The 18,471-nt window shown below is 40.4% G+C and overlaps 3 protein-coding genes across 5 annotated transcripts in view; 2 read left to right on the top strand and 1 right to left on the bottom strand.

Moving 5' to 3' along the window:
* Positions 1-18,471, bottom strand: part of Gprk2 (G protein-coupled receptor kinase 2) — an 87,734-nt gene that overhangs the window by 56,377 nt on the left and 12,886 nt on the right. The gene's annotated exons all lie outside the window — the stretch shown is intronic.
* On the top strand, positions 1,112-16,095 carry LOC116424020 (lysyl oxidase homolog 2B). The gene is made up of 8 exons (XM_031969903.2): positions 1,112-1,714; positions 3,807-3,953; positions 4,600-4,887; positions 6,208-6,414; positions 9,156-9,453; positions 12,391-12,519; positions 13,289-13,412; positions 15,797-16,095. Exons 1-8 carry the CDS (start codon positions 1,477-1,479, stop codon positions 15,917-15,919), a joined length of 1,554 nt encoding a protein of 517 aa, XP_031825763.1. The 5' UTR covers positions 1,112-1,476; the 3' UTR covers positions 15,920-16,095.
* boss (G protein coupled receptor bride of sevenless) overlaps positions 13,477-18,471 on the top strand; it is a 24,799-nt gene continuing 19,804 nt past the window's right edge. For 2 of the 3 annotated variants that reach the window (XM_076373329.1, XM_076373327.1), the window contains exons 1-2: positions 13,510-13,709; positions 16,928-17,040. The gene's annotated coding sequence lies outside the window, so the exon portion shown is untranslated. The other variant, XM_076373328.1, reaches the window with a different exon arrangement.

The following is an 18,471-nucleotide window of genomic DNA, read 5'->3' as shown; positions in this document are numbered from 1 at the left end:
CGATTACCGTCGGGAATAACAGGTCTCTATGGAAAGCTTATGTCAGCGTTTAACGGGCGGAATTAGACTGGATTAATAAGAACATCGCTGACGGGAATGCCGAAATGGGTCGAGGCGAAGGCACGGCCGGTTCTGATTAACCCCGGATGAGGTGTTCCGGACGGAAGACAAAATTATTCAACGGGACCGGACTTAATCAAAGTTTGTCGCGCGCCGGACACGGTGGAAATGCAACCGTGGCCCATCAAACGCGGATTTAGCGCGGCGGGGCAGCGATCAACGGGGATAAAAATGCAGTTCGCAACCGTTGTCCGGAATTGATTGGGCAGTCGCGAGAATTATACCTGGAATTGGTTCACACCGGAGGAAAACGAGAAAAGGATCAATTTCAGTTGTTTACGTAGAACGGAACCGATAAAATTATATTCTTATTGGACGTACGTATTAATTTCTTGCTCTCTCTTGAAATAACTATTACCCTTAGGCAACGGTTAACTACGAGTTGTCAGAAGCAAAGGTTACAACAGTATATTAGCTGGTGAACCGCTGAATTTCACTTGCGACACCCAGTATTTCGAAACAATCGAATTCTGCGTTCGCTGTCTACTCTAAATCTGCACTCAAAAACTCCACCTTCGTCTCGAAGAGAAACAATAGTCCATTCGCCAAACCCAATTTCAAAATTTCAAGAGTCTCGCTCGAAGATAAATCCAAAATTCTAACGAAACCTGAAACATAATTCGAAACCGAGAACTCAAGCTGAAACTCATCAGTACCGCGTTCTCTTGAAAAAAAAAAACGGTAAAGGAAGACTCACTGGCTCCTTAACATCGTATTTACGACGAACTCACCGAAGACCAGCGTCAGAGGCGAGGATCCTCGAAAGAAGTCGCTGAAGGCTCGAAAAAACGGGGATGATCGATCACCGGACGGTCGAACTGCACCGAGTCGGTCGCTAAAAAAATTCTTCCCGATGACAGTGCGAGCATTCAACCGCGGAAATCGGTTGATCCCATTAGCGGGCCTGATGCATATTTGCTTGATGAGCCGTGGCCGGCGCGAAGAGGAAGAAGGGAGCCTAGAAAAAGCGATCCGCCATGTGCGCGGACCGAACTTACTTCCATTGCGGTCGCGGTGCAAGCGGGATGCTTGCCTTCGAACCGGGGCGAACAATATCGCGTCGCGTGATCGGCGTGTGTGCCACGCACCAGTAGCTCGCGGATCGGTAAACGAAATACACGTGTCGGCGGGATTCCGACGGGAACAACCGTGCAGTACCGTACCGTACGCGCGAGAGAAGATCGACCACTTGTTGAGGAAGGGTTCTCTCTCTCTCTCTCTTACTCTCTCTCTCTCTCTCCGATTATTCGCGCGCCGCGGAGAACTTTCATGAAAAATGAAGGATCTCGCGGAGGAACGGTGACGAACGGCGAGCTGGAAGCTTAATCGGTTACTCCGTTGTTCCGTCGAGCGCGAATGATACTTTACAATCCTCGAAGAGGGATGGGGCCGAAGATGAATCGGTGGATCGTCGCTTTTGGGCTGCTCCTGGTGCTGATGCTGCTCGCGGACGCGTCGACGGCGAGCAACAGCACGTGGGAGAAGGCGAGGGAGAAGAAAGCTAAGATAGTGAAGAAGCTGAAGAAGGACTTCCGGAAGCTGAAGAAGCAGGACGGCGCGGTGAAGCTCGTGGGAGGGGAGAGCAGCCACGAAGGTAAAGGGATCGAGTGATTGATGCCGATTCTGGGATCTTGGAGGGAGACTCTTGTAACTGGTTGTTGACAGTTTGGAAGGTGGTTTTTGAGTTTAGATGTCTGGGATTAGATCTTTGGTTGCCCAGTTTTAGACAAATTGATCTTGTTGGATTGAAGTTAGTCTGGAGGAAGATAGATGCGCATTAATGCTGACTTCGTTGTTTGTATCTAGAGATTCAACTGTTCACGTTCGACTATCAATAGCAATTACGATCAGGGAGCCGTTTTATGTAACACGATCCAATGGATTTTCTTATTATTAGCGGAAGGAAATAATGGAACTCCTTTCTGCATCGTTCTAGCGAAATATTCGTTGCCTCTGAATTCGGAGGTCCGAGCTTTGACTTTTCGAGCGTTGCATCTTGATATCTCGAGTCTCGGAGCTTTTCGTGTTCCGAGCTGCCGAGCCTTGACGATAAAAGTATGGCGCGCGTCACTAGAGCGCGTGAACTGTGCGAAGACACCAGGAACAAAGACGGAGACTGGCGTCGGTACATTTGCAGCTTTATCTGCCCCTCGTGAAGCAAGTTATGCAATGCCGATTAAAAAGGGGTCAACTCGAGGATGATTTATGTCAACGACTATGTGTCAGCGTAGTAAACGTCACGTAGCCGGAGAACCGCGGGTCACGAGTATGGGTACGGGTCACCCGTCAAATTGGACCATAAAACAGGATAGAATCCGTCCCAGACGTTCGCATGTCAATTTTTATTGCCCGCCACCGGGTATATTACATTCCGGGGGCGTTCTTCCTTCTGTTTCGTGTTCCCGATCAATTTGCCGCCGGACGAAAAAAATGTTTCCCTTTATTCTTTGCAAGAACAATTTGCCCCGTCGACGCTCGACTGATTATTCGATTTCCGTAAATCATTTTTTCTTCTTTCTTATACAGCGAGGGGTGACTTCGCCGTTACGGGCTAAACTCCGGGGCCACCGTGAAATATTCGAATCACGTTATCACTTAACGCTCGTGTACAGGCATTTTGATCGCGTTGTTTCTTGGGTTTGTTTATTCTTTACGTTAATAGCATGCGATTTCAGAGACGACGAAAATGAATCGGTCGAAGGAGATATTCAAAATGCATGAAACATGAAATGCAGAGAATTTCGCGGTACAAACCGCTGTATCGAGTCTTGTTGTTTGTTTAAACTTCTCGAGTTAACCTCAGACTGCAAGATAACGTTTATAACGAATCTTCTTTAATACTAGATTTACGGATATTTATTCTATACTTTATTCTATTGTTCTTAGAAGGCTACTCGTTTGTTACATAGATCGCGGAAATTAATGTCTCGAGAATGGAGGATTATAATGTGTATTCTCAAGACTGCATCGATGAAGATCTTTAAACAGACACTTATTAAAGCTAACTTAACGAGAAATCGCATGTAAATTAAAGAACAAAGCTATTTTATTTTAATACTTCACATATTGATTCATTATACACGGATTTCATTGTATCTGTAAAATCAACAAGGGCAGAAGGTTGAATTGTCACGAAATAATGTTCAAGAAATTCAAAATCCAAATTATCGGTTACCATAAATCTAGCGTTAACATATTGCGTACCGGTTAATTTTAAAAAAACTGAATTGTGCGGATGGAAATTTTCACTGAGGTCAACTTATGTCACTATACATAGAAAAACTCAGATATCATATTGTTATGTAATATATTTTAAGTACATAATCAATTCGAATTAAATTTTATATTTTTTTCAATGCTGTGGTAATTAGCGAAGTTACATAGCTAAGTTTTTACATAAAAACGAGATTTCTCGTTACCAGTACGCAACGTGTTAACAGACACTGTGAAACAGACAGTTAAGAAACATCCGCATCAAATCTTCGAGGACAAAAGAAACACAGTTCACGGGAACTGTGACCTTCGCGTTTACGGCCGCCATATTGTTTATCAGCTCTGATCGAGAGCTGCGAAATGGCGGCGCTACGCGCGGAGCTGAACCGAGTAATTTCCGCGGTGGTCCGTAAAGTTTACTGCGGGCTGACGGAACCGGAAAACTGTGAGCTCATAATTCGATTGGTGCGCAGGAAACGTGGAAATACTTCACGACGGGAAATGGGGCAGCGTGTGCGACGACGAATGGGATTACTTGGAGGCCAATGTGGTTTGCAGGCAATTAGGCTTCGACGGTGCAATTAAACCGACGGCGAACGGTCACTTCGGCCAGGCCAGAAGTGAGATAATATTGTCTCTTCATTGTAGCCAATAGTTCCTCCACCGAACGTCTCCGTTAAGCACGATCTTTTTCTCAGTATTATGCCGGGAATATTGGAGTCCATTCAAATTATCCGACATCTTTCCGGTATAAATCTTATCATATCGATCAAAACACAAAAAACCGAATACCTATAATCTCGTTTATAAGCAGTTCAGCTATTAAGTCTAGTCGAGGTACGAAAATTCTTTTTACATTTTATACTGCAATAATCAGACTACGTTCAAATAAGATTCGAACGACAATTTTACAATTTTGGTACCGTTCGGCAGATACACGATCAGAAAGTCATTCAGAGATCGCAGTAATACCGAGCTTAAAACAGTGAAACATTCCTAACGAGAGATATCCGAGAAATCCAAGATAAGACAAATACTTTCAGTCGGACGCGAAAGATCGAGCTGCGAGGGGGTCGCAATAGCGCCGAGGTAGGAACGGTGAAAGATTTCGAACGAAAAAAAAACTGGACATTCCTGAAATGCCAGAGGATAAGGTGAATACTTTCGGTCTGACCTAAAAGATCGTGCCCGGAAAGGGTTGCAACGGGACGAGGTGGGGGCGCGCGGGGCGGTCGCGAAGCTAAGAAGTCGTCGGAAACGTTCCAGGAAGATATTGGATGGACAACGTGTACTGCGACGGGAGCGAGGACGAGCTCTCTAAATGCCGGTTCGACGGATGGGCCATTTCCGACTGCGAGAGCAGCGAGGCGGCCGGTGTAATTTGCGCCCGCGGAGGCCAGGACGAGGTGGGGGAGACCACGGCCAAGAAGAAGCCCAAAAGGAAGCCGGAGAAGTCGAGAATCAAGGATATCCATCAGCAGGGAGTGGCGATAAGGCTGGCCGGCGGACGCGTGCACACCGAAGGCAGAGTCGAGGTCAAACTAGGAAACGCAGGTAGGTATATTGTCCACGTCAGTCAACGCGGACGCTCTCCGATGCCATTTTTCGAACGTCGAAAATGGAATTAACCCTTTGCACTACATTGACGACTTTGAGTTGTTATTCGATTTGATGCAGAAATATTATGGAGGATACTATTTAATGTTGAGTTTCGTATGATGTATTAATCTCGGAAGTATTTTGCTAGAAATATTTAACCCTTTGTGGACGAATGTCGACCTGTTTGCGAGATGAAATGTTCTCTTGCCATTTTTCGATCGTCGAAAATGGAATTAACCCTTTGCACTGCATTTAAGACTTTGAGTTGTCATTCGATTTGATGCAGAAATATTATGGAGGATAATATTTCATGTTGAGTTTCGTATGATGTATTAATCTCGGAAGTATTTTGCAAGAAATATTTAACTCTTTGTGGACGAATGTCGACGTGTTGGCGAGATGAAATGTTCATATTTGGAATACTAAGTTGAAGAGTGACTTAATTACTCAAACATCAAGAGACCAGTGTGTAGTTTTCTTTTCTTTTATTGTTTAAATATTCGATGGATAATTTAGCTTCAGATGTTGCAAGTTTCGTGTACTAGAATCTTCGTCCACAAAGGATTAACATTTTCTAATTAGACAAAGACGATAATTTTCGAAATGAACTGAAAGAGGAAGCACAAGTGAATTGAGAAACAAAGCATTTTTACCTCAGTATTCCACACATCGATGCATTATACATAGTTCAACATTAAATATCAAATTTTATAGTTTCATTGCATCAAATCAAGAGACTGAGAGCCATCTCTCGAGTGCAAAGTTAAAATTCAACACTAAAACTACCGAGCAATTGCATTAACTTCTTTAAACTCCTTTATAGAAACTCCAAGACTGCACCTATGGAGACTTTAATTGATCTACAATAATTTCTCCGAGAAACATCTGTTACCTTTTTAATCATTATAAAATGAAAAAATCAGAGATCAATCGTTTTTGCCAGTAGCTTCAGTATTAAACTGAAACTCAACTCGTGTGTCCTGTGCTTTTCTTTGTAGACAGATGAATGTATCGAAGTTCTTTCATTGTTATTGTAACGTTCGATTGCTAAAGTGATTAAATCTTTAAAAGAATAACTATATCGTTCCATTTAGTTTGAATAAAATAGGAATAAATAGAGCGCGAATCTAATTCCAATCCAACGGAGTGTAACCGATGGGGATTCAGGTGTTAAGGGATTTCGTATCAACGCCGCGTGCCAATTTGAACGGCCGAGCCGGTCGCATTTACCTCCGCGCCGCGTATAATGCCGTCACCGGTGCAATTTTGTTTTAGATTGGGGTGTTGTCTGCGGTGACGGCTGGTCTCTGTTCGAGGCGGCGGTGGTTTGCCGGCAATTGGGCCTCGGTTACGCCTCCGACGCCGTTCAGACAAACTTTTTCGGCGGCGGAGCGATCCCGATGGCCATCGCCGGGGTGCAGTGCCACGGCGACGAGAACAGTCTGATCGAGTGTCTCCACGACAAGGTTGTAGACTGTCCAGGTAAAATAAAATTTTAAACAGATTCTTCAGGAAAGAAAGGGGAATAAAGATTCATGGCGAAATGAAGAGAAAACTGTTGCATTAATAAAGATATCTATGTATTTAACGGATGAAATAGAAGTTAAAGAAATTGGATTATAACGATAAGATTCTGGAGTGACCACGAAAATCAAATTTTGAGACAAATGTCGAAATGAGGAGAAAACTACTGTATTAATAACGATAGATGTATATTTGAGTGATGAAATAGAAGTTAATGAAATTGGATTATAACGATAAGGTTCTGGACTGTTTAGGTAAAATCAAATTCTGAGACAAATGTCGAAATGAAGAGAAAACTACTGTATTAATAACGATAGATGTATATTTAACAGATGAAGTAGAAGTTAATGAAATTGCATTATAACGATAAGGTTCTGGAGTGTCCAGGAAAATGAAATATATATTTAACACGTACAATGGTGGTTAATGAAATTGGATCATTCTATGCAGATATAAATTTATCCAGAGATGGAATTACATTAGACTGTGAATTTTTAGTGATTCCTTGTAACAAATTATCATTGTTGATTATTTGGATCAAGTAAATATGAATATTATTTTAGCCTTTGGTCAACCTAATTTATATCTGATTCATATGTACAGTGAATATGAAGTAATTCTTGCAAGCATAATTAATGAAGAAATTACAGGAAGTTCCAAAGAAGATCTAAGCACATTTGATCTACGTTCACGAACTGTCAACGTAGAGAGCTCTGAATTCGTTATGTAAATCCGTCTTAACACTAAACCGCGAAGAGCCTTTGATATTATTAAACGAAGCCGTTTTTCCATTTAAAACAGATGCCTCTTGATATCATTACACTAAGCCAATAGCTGGGAAGGGTCATCGAATTATCGTGCAACTTAACACTTCGACCGCGATGCATTTAACACAGATATTCGAACAAGTTGTCCAACCACGAACAAACATATAACAGTAAAATACACTGCACAATTACATAAAGCAACTAGAACACATTTATTCAACGAAACATAAAGTTCAATTGAAATTTAATTCAACGGAACATCGAATGTAATATAACCCATTCATCTCGAAAGTGACTTAAGTCCATTTCTCCAAGGAATCAAGTTAACCGTTACAATAATTGCAATTCTACATAATCTGTTTATCCTTTAATAGTTTTCTAATCGAACATCAATAAACCGAATATAAATTTAACTGAACGAAACATTAAATTTAACTGCACGAAACGAACACTGAATTTTATAATCGTACTTTTCATTCTAATAAAAGTCAAATATCCCGCGCGGTTTGCTTTCAAACTATTTAAACATTACACTGCCAATTATTTGTTTAGAAAGCAAACTCACGTCCACGCAATCATGTCCGTTAATCGTTAACTAACGAAATCACCTGTACGTGACACGGTGCCCATGAAAGTATTCACTTCGACGTGAATTGTCGAGTACGGTCACAGCCTCACGGTACACCAGACGGTTTCATAATGAGACAGACGGATATGATGAACGCGGTACGTTCGCGATGGCAGGAGATACGTTGGATTCCTGGTTTCATTGAAAAGGAAAGGAATGCCAATTGGCTGACGGGCGGAAGGGCTTGCCGAGTGTTAAGATTAAAGAATGACAAGTACGGTCTCGGTTGGCTCGGGATTCGACCGGAGGAATTTCAAAGAGGAATCGAACCCGTTCTCGAGAAAAGAGGATTCTCCTTTCCAGATTGGGGGTTTAATAATGTCTGCGAACGGACAACTCGAACGATTGAATTTCATTCGACGAACCGGAGGGGCAGATTTCCCCGTCATCGTTACGATTGAATTCTGTAATCTACGGGGAATAAGAGTAGACGATTTTACATTTCGAATTCGACGCAAGTTTTTAATTAGTTCCCAACTTGCCGAGGAAGGTACCGTTCTGTACATTATGGAGCTTGTCTCGTTGAGATAAGAGCCGAAGTTCTTAAGAGATCCGCCGAGCAATTCGGTTAAAATGTATGGCGAATTTTAGATTTTTGGGATAATAAGAAGAGCGGTGCTCTTAAAACGGGATATTGAATTTATTTTCGAGGTTTCGACGTTATTCGATGAATTGCGGAACTGAAGTGCGCCTCGAGTTTAGGATCGATGATACATTCATTTCTCTTTGGTGTGTTAGATTTTTGAGGGAATAGGAGATTAAATGGAACTGAAACTTTATTAACACTAAGCTGAAAACTAGAGACTAATTTTGATAGAGATGAACTAGAAACTATAAACTAAAGTTTTAGTAATACTGAACTAGAAACTAGAAACTAAAATTTTAATAATATTGAACTAGAAACTAGAAACTAGACTTTTGCTAGTACTGAACTAAAAATAGAAACTAAAATTTTGCCAGCACTAAACTAAAGACTAGAAACTAAAATTTTGCTAGAACTGAGCTGAAAACTAGAAACTAAAGTTCTACTAGAATTGAACTAAAAATTAAAAACTAAATTATTAATAATTATTTTCAATATCACCTGCCTTTGTTATTAAAGAATAAGTATTACTATTCAAAACGCTAGAAATTCTCGTGATAGCCAATGTGTTAACTTTATCGCCCATACAATTAGAGATTTTTCAAACAAGATTCCACAGTTAACAGGAGAATTACATAAAAGATACACGATTAAAACGTACCGAATACAAATGTTTAAACGCCAATTACCGATACGCGCGAAATAACATTTCCTCCTCTAGGAATCGCAGAAAACGTGGCGAGCGTGGTCTGTCACCGGGACATGCCGGACTTGGTGTTCGATCATCTCGAACTGATGCGGACCGCTCATTTAGAGGACAGGCAATTGTATTGGCTGCAGTGCGCGATGGAGGAGAACTGCGTCGCGTCACCGGCGTACAGGATACAAAGGGAGTCGGAAAACTGGCATCTGGAAACAAGGAGGCTGCTCCGGTTCACCGCGAGGATACTGAACGCCGGGACCGCGGACTTCCGGCCCTCTGTCCCCAAACACCTTTGGGAATGGCATATGTGTCACATGTGAGTGATAAGCGTTTCACTCGACGGAAACGTCGCTGATAAAACGATGGTCAATCGGTTATCGGTCCTCCAACCTGTTCATCATTGGCCCCTGTCGACAGTATCGCGTTCGAAAACAATTGATCCTGTGTGTTTCAATCTCATTGATTGAACTTGCCGAGTTGATGTATAGAATAGGGTATGAAAAATTAGAGGAAACTAGAGGCTAGATGCTCGAGGAAGAATTGTTGATATTTTACAACTGTTAGAAGCTTGGTTTCGGATTTTTAGACAGTGGAGATGTAGATTCATTTTTAGTTTAAGTAGCTGTTGAAGAATGGTTGATGCTTTAATTGTTACAAGTTTGTTTGGTTTTGAATTTTTAGGCAGTGGAGATGTAGATTCAAGATTCTTAATTTAAGTAGCTATTGAAGAATGGTTGATGTTTTAATTGCAAGTTTGTTTGGTTTTGAATTTTTAGGCAGTGGAGATGTAGATTCATTTTTAGTTTAAGTAGATATTGAAGAATGGTTGATGTTTTAATTGCAAGTTTGTTTGGTTTTGAATTTTTAGGCAGTGGAGATGTAGATTCAAGATTTTTAATTTAAGTAGCAATATGTACTAGAATCAATTAAAGAGAAATATCTTCTTTGCTAATATTACTTTTAGTTCTACTAAGTAGTTTGTAACTTGGTTCTACTGAATTGTTTGTAGGAAAATCAACGTTAAACTCAATTTTGAATTTAAATTAGTGGAAAGATTGTGTTATCCGAGGTATGAACTTTAGTTGAATCTATTTCCTTTGCACAGAGAGTGAAGTTTTTGTTTTCTTGTCGTATTATTTCTGCACGAAGAGATTCAAGCGTCTATGTTACGTAAAGAAACCGTCAGAAAATCAGTGAAGCAGTAATTTGAAAATCATTGAAGTATCAATTGGTTCCGTCCTTGCGGGCTTGACTTTGAACATTGTTTCCGTCGTACTCGCTGAAATTGGACACGCAAACATTGAATGTTTTCCAGTTTGGTTATTTTCTCACGCTCTTGGTAGGAGTATCGCAAGATGTTTTGCGCAACTATCAGGGCGGAAGGGGGAGGAAAGTAATATAAGTCCGGCGGGGATGCCAGTTTCGAACTTATCTGGTGCAGCGTGCTGCCACTTTTATCAACCTTTGAGAATTTCTGTTTGATGTTTAGGAACTCGGTATATTAAAAACGGATACCGGTCATTGATCCCGTGGTAATTTATTTCATTGTAAGTTGTACGGGGGAACCAACTTTGATCGGTTTGTACGTCAGATACGAAGCTTGAGATTTTAGAGTGTTATCCCCCGGCTTACCAGGAACTTTCAAAATGACTTTACCAACTTCTGAAATCCCTTTAGCGATAACACACTTGTTTCAATTATTCTTCGTAACGTAAATCGAACTTATATTTCCAGAAACAGATATGTTTATTATTCCCTCTGATAGGAAATCGGGAAGTATTTGATATCCAATGTCTCGATATAAGAGTCGTAAAGTCTTGTCAAATGCTCATAGTATTTATAATTATTCATTTCAAATATAATTCTCAAGAATTGCACGTTTTTACGACTTTATGACTCACAGTCGATATCTTCAAGGAATTCTCGAACCTCAACAGAAAATGGAACAGCCCTAAAATGAATGTTAAAATTTACAAAGTGGCATTGTTACCAATATAATTCATAATCATCACCTTGAGAAACCAAACATTAAAACAACGTTGTTACCAATATAATTCCCATTCACCACATTAAAATGTCCAAAATGGCGTTTCTACCAACACATTTCCCAATCACCACAATAAAAAAGCCAAACATTAAAACTTCCAAAATGGCTTTGTTATCAGTATAATCCTAACCACCACATTAAAACTTCCAAAATGGCGTTCTTACCAATATAATCCTAACCACCACATTAAAAAGCGAAACATTAACACATTGTTGACCGGTGACGAGTTAACTCGCGTTTGCACTGCCATCAGCTATTTCAATTTTTGAAACACAGGGCAATACAGAACATTGCAAAAGCAAAATCTTCAAAATTATATTCCAATTCATTATATGTAAATACAGTACATTGAAGTTCACTTGGATTGTTTCACTTTCATATTTAACCCTTTGCACTCGAAACTTTTTCACTAGAAACATTCAACGCTCTTCGATAAAATATAGACGACGCTTGTTGCGACTAATGTAAATAATTTAATCGATAAATTAAAGGACAAAACTACTTTACTCTGATATTTCACATAGTGACGCGTTATACAAAGTTTAGTGTTAAACATCAAACTTTATAATTTTACTGTATCAAACCAAGTGACTGAGAGTCACCTCCTGAGTGCAAAGGGTTAATTACGAAACAACCGGTGACATGAGATAGCTTGGAATTTCCGGTCAACAATATGTTAACACTAAAACTACCAGAGTGATCAAATGACCCATGCCTTTTTGCAATTATTAGAAAGGTAACAAATCTCTGAGAAATTATTAAAGAAATTCATTTAGCACTAGGCAAATTGAATTGCAAATCAATTGAAGTCTGAACAGATGCACTCTTGGAGTTTCCATAGCGAAATTTTGATAAGTCAATTGAAGTGCTCGGTAGTTTTAGTGGTAAAACCCCGAAAATGGCGTGCTTACTACCATAATTCCCGATCATCGCGTTGAGAACACCCTGCAGCACCTAACGCCGTTCCCTCCCCGTGCACGCTAAAACGCATTAGAATCGCGAGAGCTACGCCCCGAACCACCCCCGCCTCGCAGTCTTATCTCCACGCCGGGATCGGCCGCTTTAATCATGAACAGAGCGTACACGCGGCTTCCAATCGTCGCGACGCCGGCGTCGGAGGTAACCGTAGGCGGTCGGTCTGTCGGTCGGGGGTGCACAGGGGGGGAGAACGATCATTAATTCCGCATTACGGCTTGTTAACGACAGGCATTACCACTCGATGGAGGTGTTCGCGACGTTCGACGTGTTCGACGGGAACGGCACCAGGCTCGCCGAGGGGCACAAAGCGTCTTTCTGCCTGGAGGACAATCAATGCATGCCGGGCGTGGAGCCGAGGTAAAGCGCAATTAGCCTCGTTACCGAAAATATACATTACCGTTCGGAATTGTTTGGCCACTCGACGATATTAGGATCGAAGGGTTTATGCTCTTACCGTAATAGGAATATTTATCGGTACAATGCATTCGATGCTTTTGTCATTGATGCATGGACAGATTATGCATAGGTTAAACATGTTGAGAATATGTGGAAGTTGTTAAATTTAGTCTTTAAACGATAACTATTTCATTCGCTGAGCAGCAATGAAGTCGATTTTTAACATTGGAGCTACTAGATTTTGAATTTCTTGACGATCGGGAGAAATGACTTTTCAGGCAATCGGACCGATTTAGTGGTAAAAAATTAGATTAACGCAATCGAAATTTTAATAAATGTGAATTTATTTTTGTAAGATGATTCTATTGTTGAATATTTCTTTGAATATCCAGATTTCAGATAAGCTCAGTTGGAACTATATACTCCCGATCGATCTTGAAGCTTCAACATTATTTCTTTACTTACGAAGTCTCATTAAGTAATTTAACTTCAATTGCATTTCGTACAAAGCACACTCCCAATGAGATAAACGTATCCAAATACCTCTAGTGTACACTTCTTGTTGTGTTTCACACGCAAGAACGCCTTCGCGCGAGTCCGGCGCTCGATTTTTCTTTTCTCTCCCCCCCTTTTCTCGTTCTTCCCGCCGGCTCTTTTTTTCGATCGGAGCCGGCGATACGAACGTCTAATTGGCCAGCCAATTAAACGACCCACGGTTCCGCGATTTCAGGTACAAATGCGCCAATTACGGTGACCAAGGAATTTCAGTGAACTGCAGCGACGTGTACAAGCACAATATCGATTGCCAGTGGGTGGACATATCGGAGCTGCCGCCCGGACAGTACACGTTTAAGGTACACACGCCGCTTCGATTGTGTTCCGGTGTCCGCGAAATACGTCGCGCGTCGCCGACGTATTCGAGTCGAAGTTTATTCGTCGACGGGTACGCGGAGAATGAGAATTTATCTTGTTTCCTTTCGCTTTGTTTTCTTAGTTATTCGTTAACGTCGGTAGTTGCTCGAAGGAAAGAAATTCCCGGTTTCGAATTCGAATAACGTCAACGTTGGTTTATTGTGGAACTTGTAAAATCTGAGAGTTGTTTTACACCCGATGCATGCTGTCTTGTCATGGAAATAGAGGACCTCAGATTGGTATAATGAAAATGTCTTTAATGTTAGTTGTTACATGTGTGCACACATATCGGTGATAGAGTTTTAACGAGGAAGTAGAGATGTTAATTGGTCGTATCGAAATAATATGGTTATCAACGCTAAAACTACCGAGTTAGATTGACTTTTCGATCTGTAGAAACTCAAAGATTGCATCTATTGCATCCTTAATTAATTTACAATTCAGTTTTGGCATTGCTGAATCAATTTCATGAATAATTCCTCAGAGAAACATCTCTATAATAATTGCGAAGGGAAGAAAGAATGGGTCGTTATGACTGGTAGTTTTAATGTTAATGATATAGAGGTTCTTTTTGTTCTTATACTGTTGGAATATTTCAGTTGTTACGTTCCTTGTAAAAGAATTATTTTAATTATCACTGATTGCTCGATCGTATCGGCCGATTGCTATCTCACTCTGTTTCCATTAAAGTCAAGTGATTTTCATTACACGTACCGCTCGTTTGAACGTCATCCAATTAGGGAGATGGTTCTAAATGAATATTTAATTAATTAACCGATGCACTGTGTATTAACCATTATTTAACTCGCCACGCAAAATTAATATCGGATAATTCATGGTAAATGTTTCGTTCCGTTCGATCGTACTTTCCGCGAACCGCCGGCGAAGAACCATTTCAAATGAGCAATCATCAAATTATCCATTACACTCGGAGCCAACAATATCCACTAATTACCAGGCCCGTCTTAACGCGGAATCGATACCGAATAATTACTAGCAATCGTTTTAGCGCAGTTCCGTCCGATCGAACACCTTTTACCAATCGCGGTAATCACGCTGAAAGTAGGAAACGCCGCTGACTATACCGCAGAGAAGAGACAGCGCGGTCGGAGAATTGATTGCATAACGAAAACATTTAACGGTACAAGAGAAACGGTAATCGGATACGCGGATCGGCATCTGGGGAATGACGTTAACGCTGGAACTATCAAATAGATCGAAATGACACATTCCTGATTTCTCGGTTAGCAGTCGTTTAAGAGGCACAGATGTTTCTCCGGGATATCACTGAACAAGCGATACTTCAATTAAGATACAGCCAATCAAAATTCAACACGATTTGCATAAAAATATAAGAAAATTGCCTCATCATAGTTCGAGCGTTAACTCTCCTAATATCGTCCAGGATTCGCGAAGAAGGTTTAAAGCTAAAAATCTGATCACAGAATTCTGTTGCGTCAATGATTCATGAAAAACAAGTTTATAGAGAATATCACCTGATCTCTAGTTTAACAGTAATGAAAATACTACGAAAGAATTATAAAAGAACTCATGAAACAATTAACACGTTAACAGAAGAGAATTCTTAAGAAACTTCATCAACCGAAATTTCTTGAAATGAATTATGAATATGAAACGCTGATAAAGAAGTCAATAATCGCTGATAACCGGTAATTATACGTTACCTTCATTTTCATTCTTTTGTTTATATTTACATATGAATATCATAAATAAATGATGAGCCTCTGATGGTCCCTACAGCCATGATGGTTAACCTGTTAACCAGTTAACTGTGTTCGACGACTATACACGTCATCGTAAAGCTTGACACGATACTAATTCTTTCAGCGATGAATTCTTCATTTTTTCGTAAACATGTAATCTTTGTTTCTCCTTTGTTTCGCTTTGATCTTTCATTAACATGTTGAATACCGCGCGATTTCATGGCGGAAAATACACAAAATCAAATATTAAATCATTCGATCGAATTGCATTGCTATAACTGCACGTCCATCTAGCTGAACGTCATCGCATTAGATAGTATTGTTTATAATATAGAAATACTTTCGCATAATCATCGTTCAATCGAGCGAACTACGTGCATTCGTCCTGCGTTCGACGAGTACACGCTCCATTTTTATTTTATCGAAGTTTTTCCAACTAAATTCCACAGTTAACTGGTTAATAACTAAGATAAACAAAGAGGAAAAGCCAGATAGACTGCGAACGAATGGCTCCGGACCATAAGACTGAAGCCGGGCAATCGCCGGTCACCATGCCGGAGTGGGTGGGGGCAACGATAATCGAACGATATTTACGTTTTCAGGTCGCGGTGAATCCGGAGTTCAAAGTGGGCGAAATGTCGTTCGACAATAACGCGGCGATTTGTCGTCTCCTCTACACGGGAACGTTCGCCACTGTGCACGGTTGCGTCATGGGCCGGCCTTGACACGGGGGCCGTTACGCGATGATAACGTCGCGATTGCGATTGACCACCGGGGAAAAGAATAAACGAGAAGACGGAATCCGGAGCCCGGCGCGATCGCGCGCGTCATCGGCGTTGTTCAGCGGGACCTATTCTTGTACGCGCGGACAATAAATCTTGCTTCCAGTGAACGCGGCAACCTTCCCGCCTTTTCCTTTCGCACCCGCCATTTTGGGGAACCACGAAATCGAAGCGCCACGAGTCTCTTCGTTTGCACTTTTAACCCTTCGCACTCGAATGGTGACTCTCAGTCACCACTTGATTCGACGCGGTAAAACTATAAAATTTGATATTTAATATCGAACTGTGTATAATGCATCGTTGCGTGGAATATTGGGACAAAAGCTTTGTTTCTCAATTCACTTGTGATTTCTCTTTGAGTTCAGTTAAAAGAACATCGTCTTTGTCTAGTTAGAAAATGTTCCGAGTGCAAAGGGTCAACACGTTGATTACCACGGTGGTCACCGGAACATCGAAATAGAAAATTATAATTTATAAGACGACCGACGTCGAATGAAAATATTCAATGACGTAGATAACTATATTGTAACGTAAGAATTGTAGCAAATGATTAATAATTATTCCTATCTGTCTTTGTTACAACGGATGGTTCTCGTGGCAGTAACGTGTTAATAGTCAATCAATGGTTCTTTGGAATTAACTTTTACATTATTGTATTCTTGTGGTAGCTCGGGGTTTGTTAATTGATCTTTGAATAGCGACTATTGCATACAGTGTTAGCTAATATGTGATAGTAACAGATTTCTGAAATGCGAAGTTAGAACTTCTTTTAAATTGAATTGAATTGATAATTATGTGAACTAATGGGGGTACAGAATTTTGAAAATTATTTTGCAAGGAAGATTAGAGTGCAATGGATATTGTTGATTGCAGTAGATCGATCGTAAAGTTTTGATTAATGTAGAAACGAAATCGCGGAATGAGTATTTACCCCGGATTCCTTGTATCCAGTGACGTAGCCCCCTCTAGAGCTCAACGACTTCCCAGAATTCGTCGTACTCGAACCATTTTATTGCCGCATCAGCGACGAGGACCTGGAGGCTTGAAAAAGTGTCGCGGTTCCGGTAAGTAGCGTGGTTCACTTACTCGATGATTACTCACGCGATATGATAGTTAAGGGGTTAATGCGGTGTGCACGGTGGAAAAAGAGTACAACCTCTTTAGAAGTTTGTTCGAGATAATTATTTTCGTGTCGGGAGGGTAATAATAATTTATCGAGTGTACATTGCTGGGTATACGGTGTCGGGCTGTAGATCATTTTCACGGGTGCGGAAAGGGTTGAAGTCTGTTTAAAAACCATCTTCTTGAAATCGGATACCAGTTTTTTTTTTTAAATCCAACATCGTCTGCCTGACGTGGAGTCTTGATATATTAATGGACAATGTTTCCCGAGATTCTCGATGACAATTTCCATTTCAGAATTTTCAGATTCATTATTTCGAACTTGCGTTCCGTGAATAGAACAATGGCGGAGTGTAACAATGGAACAATGAAAGGTTAAGACAATTATTTTTACGGTGACTCGCGGAGGATAGCGTATATACGCGATGTCAGTGTTAAAAATCAATTTCCCCGGCGCGTTGTCTTAAATAAAACATCGTGAAGCATGAACTTTAATCCGCCGTGTTCGTGGAGCGTTACCTCTCGAGGGAAGTCGAGCAAAGATTGCTAATTAAAGATTACGACTAGATTACGGAAGTTCGTGAGAATTCAAATTTTTACAGGCGAACTGAAAGAAGCTGGAATTAAATAAAACTACGTTTTAGAAGTGGTTTCATTACGTTGCGGATAAAACGAAACAATATCATGTACAGATTGATTCTATTGAATTTTTTCATTTGAAATTCATCGGACGCCGGGAATCTTATGAAATTCTGCGGTTTAATTATGACTCAATCGTGATTAAGCAATTCAGTAATTATGACTGATGAACAACAGAAGCAATCAAAGCAAATGCAAACAACTGGCACCATTAGCTTAATAATCATTAGTCACGGAATGATTAGACTCCGCTGAATAACTTATCTTCGAGAAGCTTCCATAACAAAAGATAAATTCAAGTCTTCCTCCGAACGATTACAAATTACGGTGTAATTGATGATTACCGATTTATCTCGGTAACAATTTGTTAAACAACAACCAATTATTAGACTGCGACACTTCATACATATATTCAAGATAATTGAGAATTGGCGAATTACGGGGAACCGTTTGAAATTAGTAAACATTAAAATTCAATGTCTACGTTACTCCTATCCTAGGATTAATTATTCTTTCATCCTAATTGTTATAAAACGTTCTACGAAAATTGGAACTTGCGTGAACATGACTATAACTATTATAATCACCATTAACCCCTCGCTCTATAATTTCTGACAACCCCCATAAGAACTACACTAATCTCAATCACTTCCCACAAGAAAATTCTACGTTCATCCCATATCCACGTCATTATTATATTTCAAACATTAACAAATTTTGTACGTAATATTTAC

The sequence above is a fragment of the Nomia melanderi genome, chromosome 13 (assembly GCF_051020985.1).
Source record: "Nomia melanderi isolate GNS246 chromosome 13, iyNomMela1, whole genome shotgun sequence".
Taxonomy (NCBI): domain Eukaryota; kingdom Metazoa; phylum Arthropoda; class Insecta; order Hymenoptera; family Halictidae; genus Nomia; species Nomia melanderi.
Note: the sequence above shows the minus strand (reverse complement) of the source record. Positions and strands in the feature narration are given on the sequence as shown.